This window comes from Portunus trituberculatus, chromosome 7 (assembly GCF_017591435.1).
Source record: "Portunus trituberculatus isolate SZX2019 chromosome 7, ASM1759143v1, whole genome shotgun sequence".
In the NCBI taxonomy this organism is placed as follows: Eukaryota; Metazoa; Arthropoda; class Malacostraca; order Decapoda; family Portunidae; genus Portunus; species Portunus trituberculatus.
The window spans coordinates 5,253,323-5,271,543 of NC_059261.1; the positions used below are offsets into that span (position 1 = coordinate 5,253,323).

The window sequence follows — 18,221 nt, forward strand, 5'->3', positions numbered from 1 at the left end:
TGTGTTCTCTCTTTGTGGGTGTGAGAAACATACATGTATTGAGAGGAGTGATTGAAGTGTGTATGTGTGTGTGTGTGTGTGTGTTTCTGTAGTGGTCATTGTGTTCTCTCTCTGGGTCTGGGAAACTTATGAAGACTTGCATTTGTTGAGAGAAGTGATTAAAGTGTGTGTGTGTGTGTGTAGTGGTCATTGCATTAACCCCAACCCCTTCAGTCTTTCCCTCTTTCCTTTCACGGTCATTGGTGGAAAGATGCCACTAACAGCTAAGGAAGGGATGGGGAGGCACTCAGACCTATTTCTCACCTGTTTTCATTTGTGCAATTGAAGTCAATAGTATCATGACATCACTGCACTTCTTCACACTGTTTTTTATGCATTTCCTTTTAATTCCTGGTTTGACTGACAGTAAGTAGCAAGTTTAGGTCAAAATTGGTTAATACATAGGTGGAGGTACTTCTAGAATGCCTTTATTTACACTATACATCATAGGTATGCATCTCCATTATTATACATACACTTCACCAATCCCCCACGGAACCCTTAGTCTAACTTGTATCATATTCAAAACAGGGCTGGTCTACACACACACACACACACACACACACACACACACACACACACACACACACTAAACAGAAGTGTTGTAGTCTCACTGTGTACATAAAGTGTCCATCCATTGTCCCTTCCATGCCACAACTGACGAGTCAAAACTTAGTGAGGGTAACGGTTTGTAATAACACTGTAGTGCAGCGTCACACAACGAGAGACAGCAGTGCGTCCAAACGAGTGGTGACGTGTTAGTCCGTCTTGTTGTGTCTTGGTTGTTGTGAGTCGGAATGAGACAAAACTGTCATCAAAAGTGTTGTTATTTTAATTACAAAATCAAGTGTTGTTATTTTAATTATAAAGACTCTAAAAAGTTATAACTCCTCCTTAAAATACTAACTTTATGAAGATTATGAGGCAAATATGACCTGGAAGGAATATATTTAAATTATATGTATAATCAGACATGCCCTGGGGTCATCTTTGTAATATTATCTCTATAATATATATATATTTTCTTAAAAGGGAATGAACCCTTTAGTATATGTACTACATTCATATGGGGTGGGTATCACCTCTTTACAGTCTTAACGTAACCATTACTGCACGCACAGTGGAGGCCAGAAGTGACGTCACGGGCTGCGGTGTTGAGTCAGCGGGGAACTAAAGGAACACAGGAAGCATTACCTTGAGCCAGTGAAAGAAGAGCTGATCAGGTCCTGACATCAGTTCTGGCCAGAGCTGCACATCCTACCTATTCACTCCTTTATAAATTATACATTCTCGGGAACCAGCTACCTTTTGTCTCCTACTTGTGGGTAAACTAGTCAGAAGTGTATAAATCCAACACACGCCCTCGGCCACCAGTGCGGTGGAGTGCAACACATTTACAGGTGCAAGACGGACGCTCGGCCCAGGCCTTGAATCTCTCGGGGGTCTTCTTGGACCGCTGCCACACGGGTGAATGGAACGTAAGAGCTGCCACAGCTGATCTCCGAGGGCGTGGTAACATAAATAACATGTCTGGCTTTCCACAGACAAATAAACATTGCAACACTGTCTAGACACGTGGGGTCCAGTGGCGGTGGAAACAAGGGCACAGGGACGGTTTATTCCAGACTAGTTTAGCTTTACAGTTTCTTGAGAAGGAACCATAAAGCCTTGTGAGGAGTGAACTTCATTCCTGCCCCCTTGTTCCCACCACCACTGAACGCAATGAAGTAAACATTAAATAAAGCAACGAAAGAAAGAAACCAACTTCACCATAACTATGAATGTGATGATGATGAAAGTAATAATGTGTGAATGTGACAACTGCAGCTATTCAGTCAAGAGGAAGCACTAAGGAAAATATTAAATAAAGCAATGAAACCAACCAAATTTCCATCATAACGTGAATAAGTTGATGAAAGTAATGTGTGATAAGTGACAAGTGTGGGAAGGCAATGGAGGAGACATCACCTGAGAAACTGGTGTGATTCCCTTCATGTGAGAATTAGTCCATTTATCAAGCCATGGCTCCTCCACCACTTCCCAATAATAAGTCTTAACAAATCTTTTCATCTGTTGGGTTGAACTATGAACTACACTCCTGGCGTCACACAAGACCACAAGCTTTGACCTGCCCTCGTAAGTAAGTCAGAGTATATCATTGCATTGGTTTTACATTCCACCCTTCCTTTCACCCATACCTACTCCAGTTTAGGTAGATTAAGTCCAATGCTTCAAACTGCTGCAAAGACATCAATCGCAGCAAAATAACTATGATTAACTTTGTAATGTGTGCGTGTGTGTGTATGTGTGTGCATGTGTGTAAATAAAGAGAGCTTGAGTAATAATTTAAATGTAAGTAATGATACAATTAGACACAAACACACACAGACACACACAACGACACATTTTTGCCAGTATCAATCTATCACAAGTATGTATCATCTATCTAGCATCAACATAGAGCCATAAAATAAAGTAACCAAATTCAAACACCAATAAGGTTCACCAATAAGGGAACCAAACTGATAGGAGTGGTCGGGTGGAACCACCAGGAGAAGGGTAGTTAGGCTAGGTTATTGTGGTCTTGCAGTGACGACAGGAGTGCAACAAACAAATCAATCACACCGTAACATTATTCTAAACACACGTAGCAGCCACACCAACACGGCCTGTCCTCTGCACCTCACACACTCACCTCTATAAATACTCTGTCGGGGAACTGGAAACTATGTGTGTCTTAAGAGGGAATTTGGGGAAGGTACAGGTTATTAGAAAAACAAGACAGCATTTACAGGTCCCTATGATGCTACTTGTGTATAAACCTTCTCTACACTTCACAAATTGAAATTGTACGTGGGGAGTGACTACTGTTGGTGAATTGGTTGTCTCCAGTTGCCTCAGTGCAAACAGTTCTGACGCTGATAATTATTAGGGCTTTATTAACTATCAACATGGAATACTCAAGTGAATAGCAATGATGGTGGTGGTGGTGGTAGTGCGAGAGACCGTGCTGCTTGTTGTGTTGTGCCCTTTCCCATTAAGCTGTGGGCCCCAAGTACCGGCACCACAGCGTGACAGGAGGGAGCGCACAACAGAGGTACACAGACGAGTGGCAAGTGCGTGCAGCGAGGGTCTTGGCCGTGCAGCGCCTCTCCCCGTCCACACACTGCCATTCTTACCCGGTGTGATTGAAGTTGTATTCAAAATTCCCCCAAAAACTTCCCCAGTCCAGGAGCTGAAGGTTTGCGTCACTTGTGTGGGCGACAGGGTGCTCAGCCGGAGCGGTGGCCTCCCGCTGCGGCACCTGGTCCCACACGGTTGACATTCATTCTTTTTTCTCAGGTTTATGTGTCTGCATGTGTCTGCTGAGGTACCTCTTGAGGGTGAACCTCTTCTCACACACTCCGCACTGGTAATCCTTAGCACCGGTATGAATGAGGGCGTGGTTGGTGAGGCTGTGCTTCAGGCTGAACAGTTTGCCACACACTTCGCACTCAAATTTCTTCACCCCAGCGTGGGCAAGGGTGTGCGTGTTGAGGTTGCTCTTCTGGGCGAACCGCTCCCCGCACTCTAGGCATTCGAAGTTTTTTATGTTGCTGTGTGTCAGCAGGTGACGGTTCAGGTTGCTCTTCTGGGTGAACCTCTCCCTGCACTGCTCACACTCAAAGTTCTTGACGCTGTTGTGGGTCAGCATGTGTCTGTTGAGGTTGCTCTTCTGCGTAAACTTTTCCCCACACTCCTGGCAGTGGAATCTCTTGAAGGTGGAGTGTGTGAGTGCGTGTCTGGTCAGGTTACTCTTCTGGGTGAAGCGCTCCCCACACTGCTGGCACTGGAAGTTCTTGACGCTGGAGTGCGTCAGCTTGTGCCGCGTCAGGTTGCTCTTCTGGGTGAACTTGTCGCCGCACTCGATGCACTCGAACCGCCTGTTGGTGTTGTGGGTGAGACCGTGACGCACCAGGTTGCTCTTCTGGGCGAATCTTTCCCCGCATTCCAGGCACTGGAAGTTCTTGATGCCTGTGTGGGTGAACTCATGCTTGGTGAGAGCACTCTTGTGGCTGAAGCCCTTGCCACACTCGGCACACTTGAAGGCCTTCCTGCAGGCGTGCACCACGTGGCTGTATAGCTCCTCCCCACAGTAGTCACAGTGCAGGATTCCCGCCCCCAGCACAGCACGAGACTGGTCCTGCTCCGGCTGCGGAGGTGAATGCTGCTGCTGCTGTTGCTGCTGTTGCTGTTGCTGCTGCTGCTGTTGCTGCTGCTGTTGTTGCTGCTGCTGCTGCTGCTGCTGCTGTTGCTGTTGCTGTGGCTGCTGTTGCGGCTGTGGCTGTGGCTGTGGCTGTGGTTGTCGTTGTGGTGGTGGCGGCAACGGCGGTTGTTGTGGCTGGTGATGGTGGTGCTGGTCCCAGCCGCCCATGTTGCCGGGCGGCAGGATGACCTCCATGGCCACGCAGTCTGCCACGGGGTGCGCCAGTGTCTCGGGGAAGGGGGGTGCGTACAGGTAGGTAAAGGAGGGGGTACAGGGGTGAGGAAAGGTTACCAGGGAGGGAAAAATGCTGAGGGATGCACTGAACCGTTTTGTACAATAATTCTGGAGCCTGAGCGCGTGTCCTGCGTCAGGGAGCGGCGAGGACGAGTCACTTGGGTGCCTGCAATGTAATAAAACAAATAAATGGTGTGATAAAAAAATAATAATAAAAAAATTATCTCATAATGCATTCAAGAATTCATACTAACACCATTACTGTTTCCATAACAGAGACCCGTCTCTGTGTGCTGAGTGCCTAACAGAGGTGATAGTGTCTGGCATGGAGGTGTACATTCTTCACTCTTTTCCTCAACCTAAACCTTGGTTTAACAGCCTGCTCTTGTGCTATATATGACAGAAAGGTTGCCCACAAAAGGTAATTGAGCCTTCCATCACCTGAATCTCATGCACTTTATATTTCTGCCCGCAATCATGTCAAGTCTGTTCTTCAACTCGCCAAACACTCCTTCATAAATAGAAAATGTCAAAATCTCTCAAAATCCAACTCCTCTCAAGACTTCTGGCATCAAGCCAAAAAACATCTCCAATAACTTTACTTCTTCATCTCTCTCTCCTTTATTTCATCCTGATGGCACCACTGCCATCTCTTCTGTCTCTAAAACTGAACTCTTCTCTCAAATCTTTTTTAATAACTCCACCTTGGATGATACTGGGCTTGTCCCTCCCTCTCCTCCTCCCTCTGACTATTTCATGTCTTCAATCAAAATTGTTCGTAATGATGTTTTCCATGCCCTTGCTGGCCTAAACCCTCGCAAGGCTTATGAACCTGATGGGGTCCCTCCTATTGTTCTCAAAAACTGTGCTTCCGTGCCTGCACCTTGCCTAGCCAAACTCTTTTAACTTTGTCTATCGACTTCTACCTTTCCTTTCTGCTGGAAGTTTGGCTACGTGCAGCCTGTTCCTAAAAAGAATGACCATTATAATCCCTCAAACTACCACCCTATAGCTTTAATCTCTTGCTTGTCTTAAGTCTTTGAATTTATCCTCTTATGCATCTGTCACTTCACAATCTTCCATCTGATCGCCAGTATGGGATCCGTCAAGGTCGCTCTACTGGTGATCATCTTCTGGCTTTCCTTACTGAGTCTTGGTCATCCTCTTTTACTGATTTTGGTGAAACTTGTTGTTACATTAGACATATCAAAAGCTTTTGATACAGTCTGGCACAGAGCTTTGGTCTCAAAACTATTCTCCCATGGCTACTATCCTTCTTTCTGCAACTTTATCTCAAGCTTCTTCTACCATTCTATTGCTGCTGTGGTAGACAACCACTGTTCTTCTCCTAAATCTATTAACAGTGATGTTCCTCAGGGTTCTGTCCTGTCACCCACTCTCCTTCTATTATTCATTAATGATCTTAACCAAACTTCTTGCCCTATCCACTCTTATGCTGATGATACCACCCTACACCTTTCCACATTTTTTCAAGGAAGTTAGGTAACAGTTCCCACAGGGATGCCACAGAATGCCTGATCTTTCTAAGATTTCTGATTGGGACAGAGAAAACTTAGTAGTTTTCAATGCCTTAAAAACTCAATTCCTCAACTCAACACAACCTTCCAAACAACTATGCCCTCTTTTTCAGTAACACTAACTATCCACCTCTTCTACTTTGAATACCCTCAGCCTGTCCTTTACTCATACTCTAAACTGCAAACTTCACATTTCATCTCTTGCTAAAACAACTTCTACAAAGTTAGGCATTCTGAGCCATCTCTGCCAGTTTTTCTTATCCCACCAAGTGCTAACTCTGTACAAAGGCCTAATCTGCTTACATATGGAGTACTTCACATGTATGAGGAAGGTTCCACACACACAGTATTATTAGATAGGTTGGAATCAAAAGCTTTTTATCTCATCAACTCCCCTCTTCTGACTGACTGTCTTTAGCCTCTTTCTCACTGCCAGAATGTTACATCTCTAGCTATCTTCTAATGCTATTTTCATGTTAACTGCTCTTCTGATTTTGATAACTGCATGCCTCCCCTCCTCCTGTGGCCTCACTACACAAGGATTTCTTCTCCCTATTCGTCCAACTCTCTAAATGCAAGAGTTAACCAGCACTCTCAATCATTCATACCTTTCTCTGGTAAAACTATGGAACACCAAGCCTGCTTCTGTATTTCTAACTTCCTATGACTTGACTTATTTTGAGAGGAAGGTTTCAAGAGATTTATCTCTTTATTTTGACCAACTCTTTCAGACCAGTGAGGGGACTGACAACAAAGTGGGCCTTTTTTTTTTGTTTTACGTTGTCATTAGCCAGCTTTCCCATCTTACATAAAATAAAGAACAAATCATACCCAAACAAACGCTGCTATATGTGAGTGTGGAGTGAGAGTGCACTACACCAATCATAAAAATATAGCATAACCAATTGTGTAGTAGGCAACAGTAGTAAAGTGAATGTCAAGTTACAGTGAATGGTATAATGTGTTGAGTTCCTGTACGTTAAGGGGAACTGTCCTAACAAACACTTACTTGTGTTAATTATTACTGTCCTGCAAGCATTGGGAGCCTCATTAGTCAGCCACCTCACGGCCTTGGTGATGAAAAGGACGAGAGGAACGTGTGGTGCTGTGTTGCCCTGCTGTGTCACGTGATCCACAGCCTACCCACTCTGCCACACCTGTGAAGAGATCAGCAATTATCAAGTTTCTATACATTTAAAACACCAGAATAAATGAACAATGGTGAAGCTGTTTCTGCTTTTAATCTTATGAAAACTTGTTATTCTCACTACAAACACAAATACCCTTGGAAACCTGTGGCATGTCACTTAAACCCTTTGGATAGTAGAAGTGTTTCAGAACAAATATAATAAATCCTAGCAAACAAAGTAGGAATATTACCAGTCCTAACAAATCATAGGTAGAAATATTGATATTCCTCACAAATCACAGAAAGAAATATAACAACTGGCAACAACAGTACCACAAAATGAACACACACCATAAATAAAAAAAATAAATAAATAAAAAAAAACAGTAAAATAACACCCTCCATCGCTTCCCCCTAGCCTACACAGCCCCATCCACCCCCCGCAGCAGAGGATAAGCACTCACCAGGAGGAAAACCAAAAGTGAAAGGCAACTCCCTCACTGTCTGACCTTACAACTCTATCCAGGTCACCTCACACAACCCACCTCCTTCCCCTCACACACCAAACACTCTTAAGACCTTCCTCTAATCACCTAATCCTGAGGGAGGAAGGGTAAAGGCACGGGCAGACCTGTAACATCCCCATGACAAGGGCTGCTGCGGTAGAAGACGAGAGAAGCAAGACTGAGGCTGTGGGGCGGGACAGGAAGAAGGGAAGGACGCAGGAAGCACCTCTGACAACGGTCTTCTTATTCACATTTACTCACTTAATACTAATCCTATAAGAAGTTTTGACTATGTAATTACTCATATATACAAGCCCTTATCCCTAGTGCCTCTCTTCACCTTCTACATCACCAGGGAGTTAAGTAAACGGGAAAATTCGTGTAGTCAAGACAGTGGGAGAGGAGGACTGGCAGACAGGAAACAGGTCGACCAGATATTTTTTTCACTTATTTCCTTGTTTCCACTCATTCAGGGAGCAATGAAACCAGACCACGGGTGCTATAGGTTCTCATGTATCCCTCAGCACCTCCCTGTACCTTCACAATAATCGTGTGAGGTTAGAAACAGGAGAAATAATGCATTGAACAGCATGTAAGCAAGGCGGGTGGACAGGAAACGGGGAAGACGGAAGATATTTTTCGCTATTTCTCACATTTAAACAACTTTAGTGGATGTTTGAAGGTCAATATGAGTGTAATGGAGCCTTGCGTACTCGCCAGTACCTCACAATAACCTCAGGATTGTCAGGGAGGGACAAAAAACAGGAATAATGAGAAGGGAAGACCACCACCACTACCACCACCATCATTACCTCGCCAGGCAGGTTCCCAAAAGTCCTCCTCCTCCTCTTCTTTTGTCTTCCTCTGACCTGCACAGCTTGCACGCCGCCCTGTCCTGCTTGCACACCGCTGATTCCTTATTGCCGGGGGTCCTGCACGTCCTAAAGGCTTCACAGGGAGGGGAGGAGAGGCGCTACGTGACCACTTCACTTCAGTAACAGGAGCAGCTATGAAGGTTGTTCCCCGCGAGGAGGCGCGCCCGTCGCCCCCTCCCTCTCCCCTCCCGCTGCTCCATACTCTTATATTCACCGCCACCCTTTACTATGCCGCTGTCACGCTGGTTTTTCAGTGTTAGAAAGAATGAGTGGCACAGTTGTAGGGATGTGTGTAGATGCTAGAGAAGTTAGCCAGCTTAGCCACCCTCCCTTTCCCTTCACTTCAGTCCTCCCGCTGCCCCCTATATCCACCCCTTATCCTTCATCATTCCGCTCCCACGACACTTTTCCTCTTGTCCAGCTGTGTTGTTAGATCAGCGCACCTGTAGTGATAAATGCACATTGAGAAACTAATTCCATTCTCTTTTTTTTTAAGTCCTCCCTCCACCACGCTATTACACAATATAATATCACCTTTTATTTTTCATTATTCCGCTCATGCTGTAGCTTTTCCTCCTGTCTAGCTGGCTTATGGTGTTGAATATTATCACAGTTGTAGTAATACATGTAAAGTCGGCACTTTATTTTATGAAGCAGTTTTTCTTTCTATTATACTAGTAATATGTTGTCCTTTTTTCCTGCCAGCTGTCATTGGCTAGAGGTGCTTCTGACGTGTTAACTCAGTTCAATTCAGTTCTTTTTCGGAAGTGTAGCTTGGATATCGGCACTACCTGGTGTGTTCTAGTTTGAGTTTTGTCTGGGTCTGTAGCTGTGATTAATTATCATATTATTATTTTTTTTTTTACTTTATGTTCTCTTATTTTCCAAATTTTATACATTATTTCTTTATATTCTTTTATACTAGATTTTTCGAAAAGTAGTTTTCCAATGAGGTGTTCTTCATTTTCTGGGTAAGGACGCTGCAGTTTGGGTGTTTGGATCTTTAATTGGTGTAAGTTGGACATTGTAGGAGGAAATGGTTTAAGTCTTAATTCGTTATCTGCTCCACACATGACACAATCTGTTGGTGGTTCTCTTTCTGTCTCCAATGTGCAGGTTGTTGGTTCTGCAATTGAATAATAAAATCGATGCTTCTCTATTGCCATATATTTCTTCCTGACCTCCAATCTTCTCTCTCCATTCCTTATACATATTCAGATGAACTTTTTCCTTCAATTCTTGTTTCCATATATCTGTGTCCCATTCCTTAATTTTCTGATTTATTTTATCATTACTTACATTTCCCGGCCTCTAATTCCTACTGTTTTCCTATCTTCTATTAACCCTTTTATCCATCTTCTTTGTTTACTTGCTATTCTTATTTCTTCTGCAACTCTATCTAGCAGAACATTGCCTTCACTTATTGGGTTGTCACGCGGCGTACACTTTCACAACAGGCAGATTCATCTTTAGTCTTAAAATTTACACGGCCGTGCTCGCAGCTACGTGCCACAGAGCACGGTCCTTCCCTGCAGCCCACAACAGTCTCTGGCTCTCTGTACTGTACCCAAAAGAGGTGGCACTCAGGTTCCCAACTCCTCGGACAGGCCTCTCCTAAGGTGTGGGGTGGCATGTGGCCGGCAAGCCGTCAGTCGATCTGACTGTGGGTGAGTACAACCAATCCCAGTGGCAGGTAGTGGTCACGTGCCCTTTTTCTCCTGTTGTCCTCGTCACGTCTACACCTCAGCCCTGAAGTTGTTAACTGGTTCATACTACTCAGTCCACGTATTCAACACGTACTGGCTTACCCCAACACACACACACACACACACACACACACACACACGTACGTAGAAGTCAAGATTGTTGGACTATAATTATAGTGTACTGACCGAAATATACAACACAATACCACAACACCAGTCACACCACTGTAGCGGGTAGAAATCAAAACTACTAAAACATACGCAGTGTTTGTGGTCACCGTCATACACATCCCTATGGAAAAAACAAACAAACAAAGCAGCTGATGATCCATCCATGCGATGTGCTTATAAGTGACATCATATGTACGAGTATATGAGGAAAATGCATATATATATATATATATATATATATATATATATATATATATATATATATAGAGAGAGAGAGAGAGAGAGAGAGAGAGAGAGAGAGAGAGAGAGAGAGAGAGAGAGAGAGAGAGAGAGAGAGAGAGAGAGAGAGAGAGAGAGAGAGAGAGAGAGAGAGAGAGAGAGAGAGAAACAAATGTTTTGATTGCCTTTTAAGTTTATAACCACGAGAGAACAGAGGGAAAAAATAAAGATGTGGGGAATGGCAGAAATCTTCATAAGTTACTCCAGAAAACGTTTTCTCTGAAAGTACTCGGCAGCAGGAGATGGCAGCAACGCCGCTGTCCTACAAACTTTAATCCACACTCAACTTCCTTCCTCTATATTCCTTGAGTCCTGCCAACACTGACCGCTCCACCTCCACCTGCTCCACCTGCTCAGTGAATGGGTGAGTCTATTAACAGAGCAAAAAGCAGGAACGTGATGGGACAGTGATGGGACGGTAATGGGGCGGATAATTTACTAGAAAGCTGTATAATGATGTACTGAAGGGGTGACGTGCGGGTGAGTGAGTAAGTGCATGTTGAAGGGTAGTGAATTAATGGTGCGACAGTGTCATTAGTGATGCTGTACTAGAAAGGTGTATCGCGCGTTGAAGGATTCACATGTGGACAATTAGCTGGTGGAGTTGACACGACACGGTAGGCGAAGGTTGGCGATGCAATAGATGAAGCCGTTGTGTCCCTTGCCTATCACTGACACACTCCCGTTCATGAGGGCGAAGGTGGGCAGGTGCGGGTACTGGCGGTGGTGGTGGTGGTGGTGGTGGTGGTGTGAAGATAGATAGATAAATGGGCAATTTGATAGGTTGATAGATACGTAAATTGACAGTTAGATAGATAGATGGATAAGTAGGCAGATAGATAAGTAAATAAATTCGTATGTAAATAATAAGGTAGATGTGTATGTAGATAGAAAAATGTATATGTATATTCCTCTACTTACCCTATCGCCCTGTTTTTTGTTAGGAATATTGGAATATCAGGTGACAGAAATAGGGAATGAAAGAAATAGTATAGGCTGCCTTTTAAACACCTTATTTCTGTGGTCCGCGGGAGCTGCCAACACTCGCTGGAACACTATCTACTGCATACAATTTAATATTTCCTGCTTTGACATATAACCACAGCAAAACATGATAAAGAAAAGAAAGATGCCGCAATAACCTATGAATCAACATGTAGTATTTGCACAGGTATAGGATCTCATTGATAATAGATTTAGTAATAAACAGTAATCAGGGACTGCCTTCACAGACATGTCTTCTGCTACTGGTTAAATCGGCAGTAGTGGTCTTGTGGTGGCGGTGGTGGTAACAGTTGTGGTGGTGGCGGTAGGCTATACTGACCCATACACATTCAAACACAGCCATACATTCTCAAAACACACTCAAATACTGAAAATACTCGTAAACACACTCAAACACATCCAGAACATTGACACACACACAGTGAAGTATTGTTATATTACGAACAGTTTTCCAGCAGTGCAAACCTTCGCCACAACCCTCCACACTGCTCTATCTTCATCTATTAAAGGTATTTATAAGGCCATTCACTTATTTTTAGGTTTTCTTTACATGAGAGTGAAAACAGTAAGCAAATATTGAAAAGGTGATAGGTTTAATGACCATAAGCAAGGCGTCAGTCACTCTTAGCAGTTGATATTTGCTTCCTTCACTTAACGTAAGCCAAACATGTGTCAGAATGCAGCCACCCTTTAGTATTTCACATCCATTGGTCAAAAGTTCCCTATATGGCTTAATTTTGGTGTGGTGAGGTGATAAAGTCGATATATGGAGGTCCCGCCACCGCTGTTCCCGGGTTTTGCCTCCGGGCCGTCTTCCTCCCTGGTCCCCCAGCCATTACCTTCCCCCAGAAGCCTGGGGGACTTAAATACTTTTCTCAAATATTTCCTATCGGTAATATTACGCTGCCATTGTTTGTTTTTATGGTTTCTTTAAATGATTCGTTGTGTTTGAAGTGTGTTTCGCGCCTGTGTTGGGTAAATATGTAGCGTTTAGTGGTGTTTTATGGCGTATGTTCAAGTCTTTCTTACGGTCAAAATTTTTCATTTCCCAATACGAGCTTTTTTATTTCAATTTATAAGTGGGCCTTTCAGTTAATAAAGAATTGTTTATGCTTTTTTAAGTGTGAAATCAATCTATTGAGTGAAATATGTGGAGTTTGAAATAATGTTTGGTGGTGTTGAACAATACTCTTATTTTTCTTTATTTTATTTGCTCACGTTTCTGCTTCTCGGTCTACCTCGCTGTAGAATGCTTTAAAAGATAGCTCAGACCCCGTTAAATGTGGTAAAATAGTCGCGAAGTAAAAATGCCTTGGCTTTACTGGACGTTTTAGGAGAATTATAGATGATGATGTTTTTATACATTATATATAATCAATTTAGACATTTTTTATAAACTAGTTAGGCTGGAGGTTTTTTGATATTTTGAAACTTATTTTAAATATTTATCACGTCATAAAATATCAGGAATTCGGTCGTGGCTTCGTTTTTTCTATAAGTCATTTTTAAAATCAAATGATTTACGTAATTTAGCCGAGTCACCCGTGGTTCCGTTTTCTCTGACAACCACAGCCTTGGTGGTGACTCATTATAGCCCCAGGCTGGCGCTTCTTTTCCAAATCCGCAGTTCGTCAACATTTTGCTTAATATCTTGTGATTTGTACGAGTTTTCGGGTGTTTCTTGGGTCAGGTGTGTAGATATTAGTAGCAGAACGAAGAAGAAAGGAGGAATAAAGGAGGATAAGGAGGAAGGAAGGAGAAAGGGAGGAAGAAGAGGAGCAGCAGCCAAGCAGCAATACTTGAGTCACCCTCCATTTCCTCAATATTTTGTCTAATATCAAATGTTTTGATGTGTTTCTAGGTTCAAACTATAGATGGAAGCAACAGAAGAAAGAAGAAGAAGAAATAAAGGAGAAGGACGAATAAGAACTGTGAAATGGAGGCAGAATAGGAGGAGGAGCCAAGCTGTAATATTTAGGTAAGTGTCCCTTTTAATCTTAACGTTCTCTATAATACATTTTTAGGTTTGGGATATAATAAGGGTGTTTTAAGTGTGTTCAGCAGTGTTGCAGAGTGTTTTGGGTGTTATAATTAAGTTTTGGGTGCGTTTGGTGTGTTTTCAGTGTGTGTTAGATCTTTTGCGTGTTTTGAGTGAGGAGTAGAGGTGTGTTTGAGTATTTGGATTGTTTTGAGTGCATTTTGGGACCATTTTAAGAGGTTGGTTGGTGTTCTGAGTGTGTTGTGTGTTAATTATGAGTATTATAAGTTGTGTGTGTGTATGTTAGGGATCTTTTGCGTGCGTGTAGGGCTTCATTCGAACTTATAGTGACTGTTTCTAGTGAGTTTTGTGTGTTTGGAGTTATTTTGAGCTGTTGCATTGTTTTTTTTTTTTTAGTATGTTTTAAGATGTTATTGAGTTTTTAAATTGATTTAAGTGTGTAGACGTGTCTTGGGTGTGTGTAGAAGTGATTTAGGTCTATATTACGTGATTTTAGTATGATTTGAAGCCCTGAACAGGCCGCATCATTGTGAATGGGCGCTTGTAACAGATATCCTTCATCAGTAAGTACTCTCGTCTTGTGTGCAGGTGACGACAAGCAGAGTGAGCTGCACGTGGGGAGGCTGTGGGTGATGAGTTCATGGCGCAGGTCAGCCACACCATGCACCGCGCTGACTTCCCGCAGCTGTTCTCTAAGGTCGGGGACGCCTGCTTCTCCGTGTTCTACCCTGGAAATGTGAGTGTGTAGGGGTGTGGTGCTTGTTGTTGTTGTTGTTTGATTTTTTAATGCAAGAGGGGCGTGCTGGTGAACTGGTGGGCGTCCTAGTGGGTGTTGGTGTGGGTATTTGAGGTAATGGGTAGGGAATCATGGGCGTGTGTGATGCTGTGAGCTTGCTGGTGTACTGCTGGGCGTCCTCTTGGGTGTTTTTGGGCGTATATGAAGTATATAATGTATTATGTGCCTCTGAAGTGTAGGCATCACGTTGACCTCGAGCGCCGAGACTACTGTATAGGCTCTTGCCACAAGCCTCATTCACAAATTATATGTAGGCCTATATACCTTACTTCGCTCTTCTGTATCATATGTTTGTATTTCCTGATTTGTGAATAAAAGTATCAAATGAAATGAAATCTCTCCAATCATTCCCTCCCTCCTCCTTCCTTCACACCCCTCCTCCTCCCTGCCTCACCACCATTTCACCACCAGCCACTAGTCCTGCCAACACGCTGACCGCTCCACCTCCACCTGCTCCACCTTCCCCACCTGCTCAGTGAATGGGTGAGTCTAATAGAGTGGAAAGCAGGGACGTGATGGGACAGTGATGGGGCGGTAATGGGGCGGATAATTTACTAGAAAGCTGTATAATGATGTAGTGAAGGGGTGACGTGACGTGGTGGTGAGTGAGTGAGTGCATGTTGAAGGGTAGTGAATTAATGGTGCGACAGTGTCATTAGTGATGGGACGGTGATGGGATGGACAGGCTGTACTAGGAAGGTGTATGGCGCATTGAAGGAGTCACATGTGGACAATTAGCTGGTGGAGGGGAGTTAATTAGGCGACTGGTAGTTATAATGCGTCGAGTGGTTAGGTGTTATGCCACGTCCACACGATCACGCTGTGCCAGGCAGGCTGTGTGTGCCCTTACCCAGCAAAGCCTGCACACTGCCCGCGAAGGTGTCCACACGCTTGACGATGGTGGTTGGAGGTTATTTGGCCGTCAGCAGAGGTCGTGAGTGAGTGGCTTAGTGCAGCACGATAACCATGGTGCGCGCCATGCTTTGAAAGAAGATACCACTTCATAACATTATAATTGGTGCCTGCATTAAAAAGAAAAACAAGAGATAAGGGAGACATGTTTGGTGCCGGGAGTGGTTGCAGAGACGTGAGGCAATGGCAAGCGCTGTGACAATCCTCCGTGAATTGCAGGGTTGAAATGAACATTTGTTTTTCTTTTGTATGAGGATGAACATCAACAGTTTTTGTTCTGTGGAAAGTGGAGTCACACATACAGAGGGAAGAGGCAATAATGAGATAAAACATTGCACCAATAGCACTTGTAGAGGCAACTGTCAGATACCTGCATGGCTACTGGGTGTTCGATCCTACAAATCACTGCATTCACCTCATTTCCCTCCGATGTTGGTTTATGAGGGAATCTAATTTGTTTTCACATCACCTCCCAGGCTACCACCATACCACTGTCATACACAGGAACCTCTCCTTTCTCTCCTTGTATACTCTCCTAAATGTATTCTTCCTTGCCATCTATTTCTTCCATTCATTTAGTCCCACAAAGTGTCTCACGCTTCCATGTTCTGATATCCCGTTCAGTAAACCCCTCTGCTTCACCGCTCATTCACACTCATTGTGATTCCTCCAAGACTTTCTCATCCCCACACAACTTGTATTGTATCTAACACTCTAATATCTCGGTGCTCCATCCCATATCACCTCTAAAAGATTATTCTCACGTATACCTAAATGCATTCACTGTTATGTCTTCCCAATGATAAGCTTTCCCTATACCAACGATCAAAGATTCTTTCATAGTTCAAGTAAGAAATTAACAAAATTTCTACATCAATAACAGGAGAAACGCTTCTGAAAATGGAAGCTGGTCATCTCTGTGACCTTGGAAAACAGTCCTGGTGAGAGAGAGAGAGAGAGAGAGAGAGAGAGAGAGAGAGAGAGAGAGAGAGAGAGAGAGAGAGAGAGAGAGAGAGAGAGAGAGGATGATAATAACAACAGCAATAATCTGGTCTTTTATTACGGTCGCAAAAGTACAAAATGAGCTCCCCCCTCCCCTCCCCCACTCTTCTAGAATGTACAGGGGGAAGAGCTAAGGAGAGGGATTGGCTCCACGACCAGGAACAATGGATATGATATGTATACATTACACTCTCTATATATAAATGGTTGTCTTCCAACGCGCACAAGTACACACACACACACACACACACACACACACACACACACACACACACACACAGCAAACCTTTGGGGCGTGCGTCACCCCAGAGTGGATGGACTAGTGGGTAGGTGGTGGCAGCCCCTCAGGGTTTGCATGGGGTCCGGGGGTGGGGAGTGGAGTGGAAAAATCAGCATCTATGGGGGGTCGGCGAGCCACGAGAGTTGCGTGGCCGGGCGTAGTGAGGGTCCGGTTGAAGTGGGGGGGACAGAGGAGGCCCGCAAGGGTCATGAGGGCTCGCGCTGCGGCACGCGGGCCATGCGGGGCGCAGGGGTGGGGGCTGATGTCAGTCTAATCTGGCGGCGCACGTGTCGCGTAGCCCCGCCGTGCCCCGTCTCAATGGGCGGCAGCAACACAGCCCCCGAGGAAGGCCGCGCCGGAGGCAGAGACGCCAGGGGCGGCAGGGAGGAGGGCGGGGAGTGCAGCGAAGGAGGCAGGGAGGTGGCGGTGGAACGGGGCGGGGGCGCTGTCCCAGAGCGCTGACCGCGTGCCCCGCTGCCCCCAAGCCGAGCCTCCCGCCACCAGCCCCCCACTTCACTGTCTTCGGAGCCCAGGCTGCGCGGGGCGCCGCTCTCCAGGGACTCCTGGGAGCCCAGCGACACCCTGGAGGCAGGGCGTAGCGTGCGTGTGGCTGAGCGTGGCGCGGTGCGTAGGGCAGAGCTATACACCCGCAGATCCCGCACCTGTGCCCGCAGCTTGTTAACCTCGGTGCGCAGGTCTGCTGCGCTGCTCCCCAGCTTCTACCTGTTGCCGCAGTGTTGCCTCCCGCCAGCGGTGCTGCTCCAGCTGCTCCTCCCCGGCCGCCACCTGCCCCTCCAGCTCCACCACGCGGGCCGCCCCTTCCTCAGCACGGAGCGTGACCTCCGCGACGCGCCTCCGCCATGCACCCTCGTCCACCGTCAGTGGCCGCAGGTGCAACTCGAACTCCAGATCTGAGGGAAGCGGTGCTCGAGTCAAAAGCTGTGCCAGTGCCAGTGGCAGTGGCAGTGGCACGCCCCATCAGCCACTGCAGGAGTACTGCGCGACAGAATCCAACACCACACTAGATCCTGCCCTGCTCCCTCTATAACTACTCCTTTATCTCACTGAGAGAGAGAGAGAGAGAGAGAGAGAGAGAGAGAGAGAGAGATTGTGGTAGTCACCTTCACATCGCTGCTGCAGGAGAGCCATCTGGGAGTGGACGCCTCGCAGCACCGCCTCGTGTTCTGCCTGGAGGAACCTGACGGCCTCGTGCACCTCCCCGCCCACCCTGCAACACACCACACCTCACCATCACATCATCACTCACTATCACTCACCATCACACCACACCTCACCATCACACACACTCACACGCCCGGTAGCTCAGTGGTTAGAGCGCTGGTTTCACAAGCCAGAGGACCGGGGTTCGATTCCCCGGCCTGGTGGAGATATATGGGTGTGTCTCCTTTGACGTGTAGCCACTGTTCACTGTTCAGTGTTCACTGTTCAGTGTTCAGTGTTGAGTGTTCACCTAGCAGTGAGTAGGTACGGGATGTAAATGGAG

The 18,221-nt window shown here is 45.4% G+C and overlaps 2 protein-coding genes and 1 long non-coding RNA gene across 4 annotated transcripts in view; 1 reads left to right on the forward strand and 2 right to left on the reverse strand.

Moving 5' to 3' along the window:
- Positions 1-451: 451 nt before the first annotated feature.
- Positions 452-10,348, reverse strand: LOC123498779 (zinc finger protein OZF-like). Of its 2 annotated transcripts, XM_045246201.1 has the most exons (4): positions 10,135-10,348; positions 8,505-9,010; positions 7,067-7,214; positions 452-4,685 (listed from the first exon to the last, which is right to left on the reverse strand). In XM_045246201.1, the coding sequence occupies exon 4, from the start codon at positions 4,478-4,480 to the stop codon at positions 3,365-3,367; it is 1,116 nt and encodes a 371-aa protein (XP_045102136.1). In that variant the 5' UTR covers positions 4,481-4,685; positions 7,067-7,214; positions 8,505-9,010; positions 10,135-10,348; the 3' UTR covers positions 452-3,364. The 2 variants fall into 2 exon arrangements, with proteins under 2 accessions (XP_045102136.1, XP_045102144.1); XM_045246209.1 differs by lacking the exon at positions 10,135-10,348 and having other exon boundaries at positions 8,505-9,550.
- Positions 10,349-12,008: 1,660 nt separating this feature from the next.
- Positions 12,009-14,835, forward strand: LOC123520345. Its single transcript, XR_006679239.1, has 3 exons — positions 12,009-12,237; positions 13,590-13,706; positions 14,316-14,835. It is a non-coding gene; the product is annotated as an uncharacterized LOC123520345 (long non-coding RNA).
- Positions 14,836-16,478: 1,643 nt separating this feature from the next.
- The window catches only part of LOC123520341, a 6,489-nt gene continuing 4,746 nt past the window's right edge, over positions 16,479-18,221 (reverse strand). The window contains 3 exon segments of the mRNA XM_045282562.1: positions 16,479-17,419; positions 17,421-17,628; positions 17,839-17,945. Of these exon segments, the coding sequence (XP_045138497.1) occupies positions 16,924-17,419; positions 17,421-17,628; positions 17,839-17,945 (811 nt within the window). The 3' untranslated portion in view covers positions 16,479-16,923.

What these genes read in the sequence shown, in the direction of transcription:
- LOC123498779 (XM_045246201.1), bottom strand. Translation starts at nt 4,480, where the DNA reads ATGGAGGTCATCCTGCCGCCCGGCAACATGGGCGGCTGGGACCAGCAC.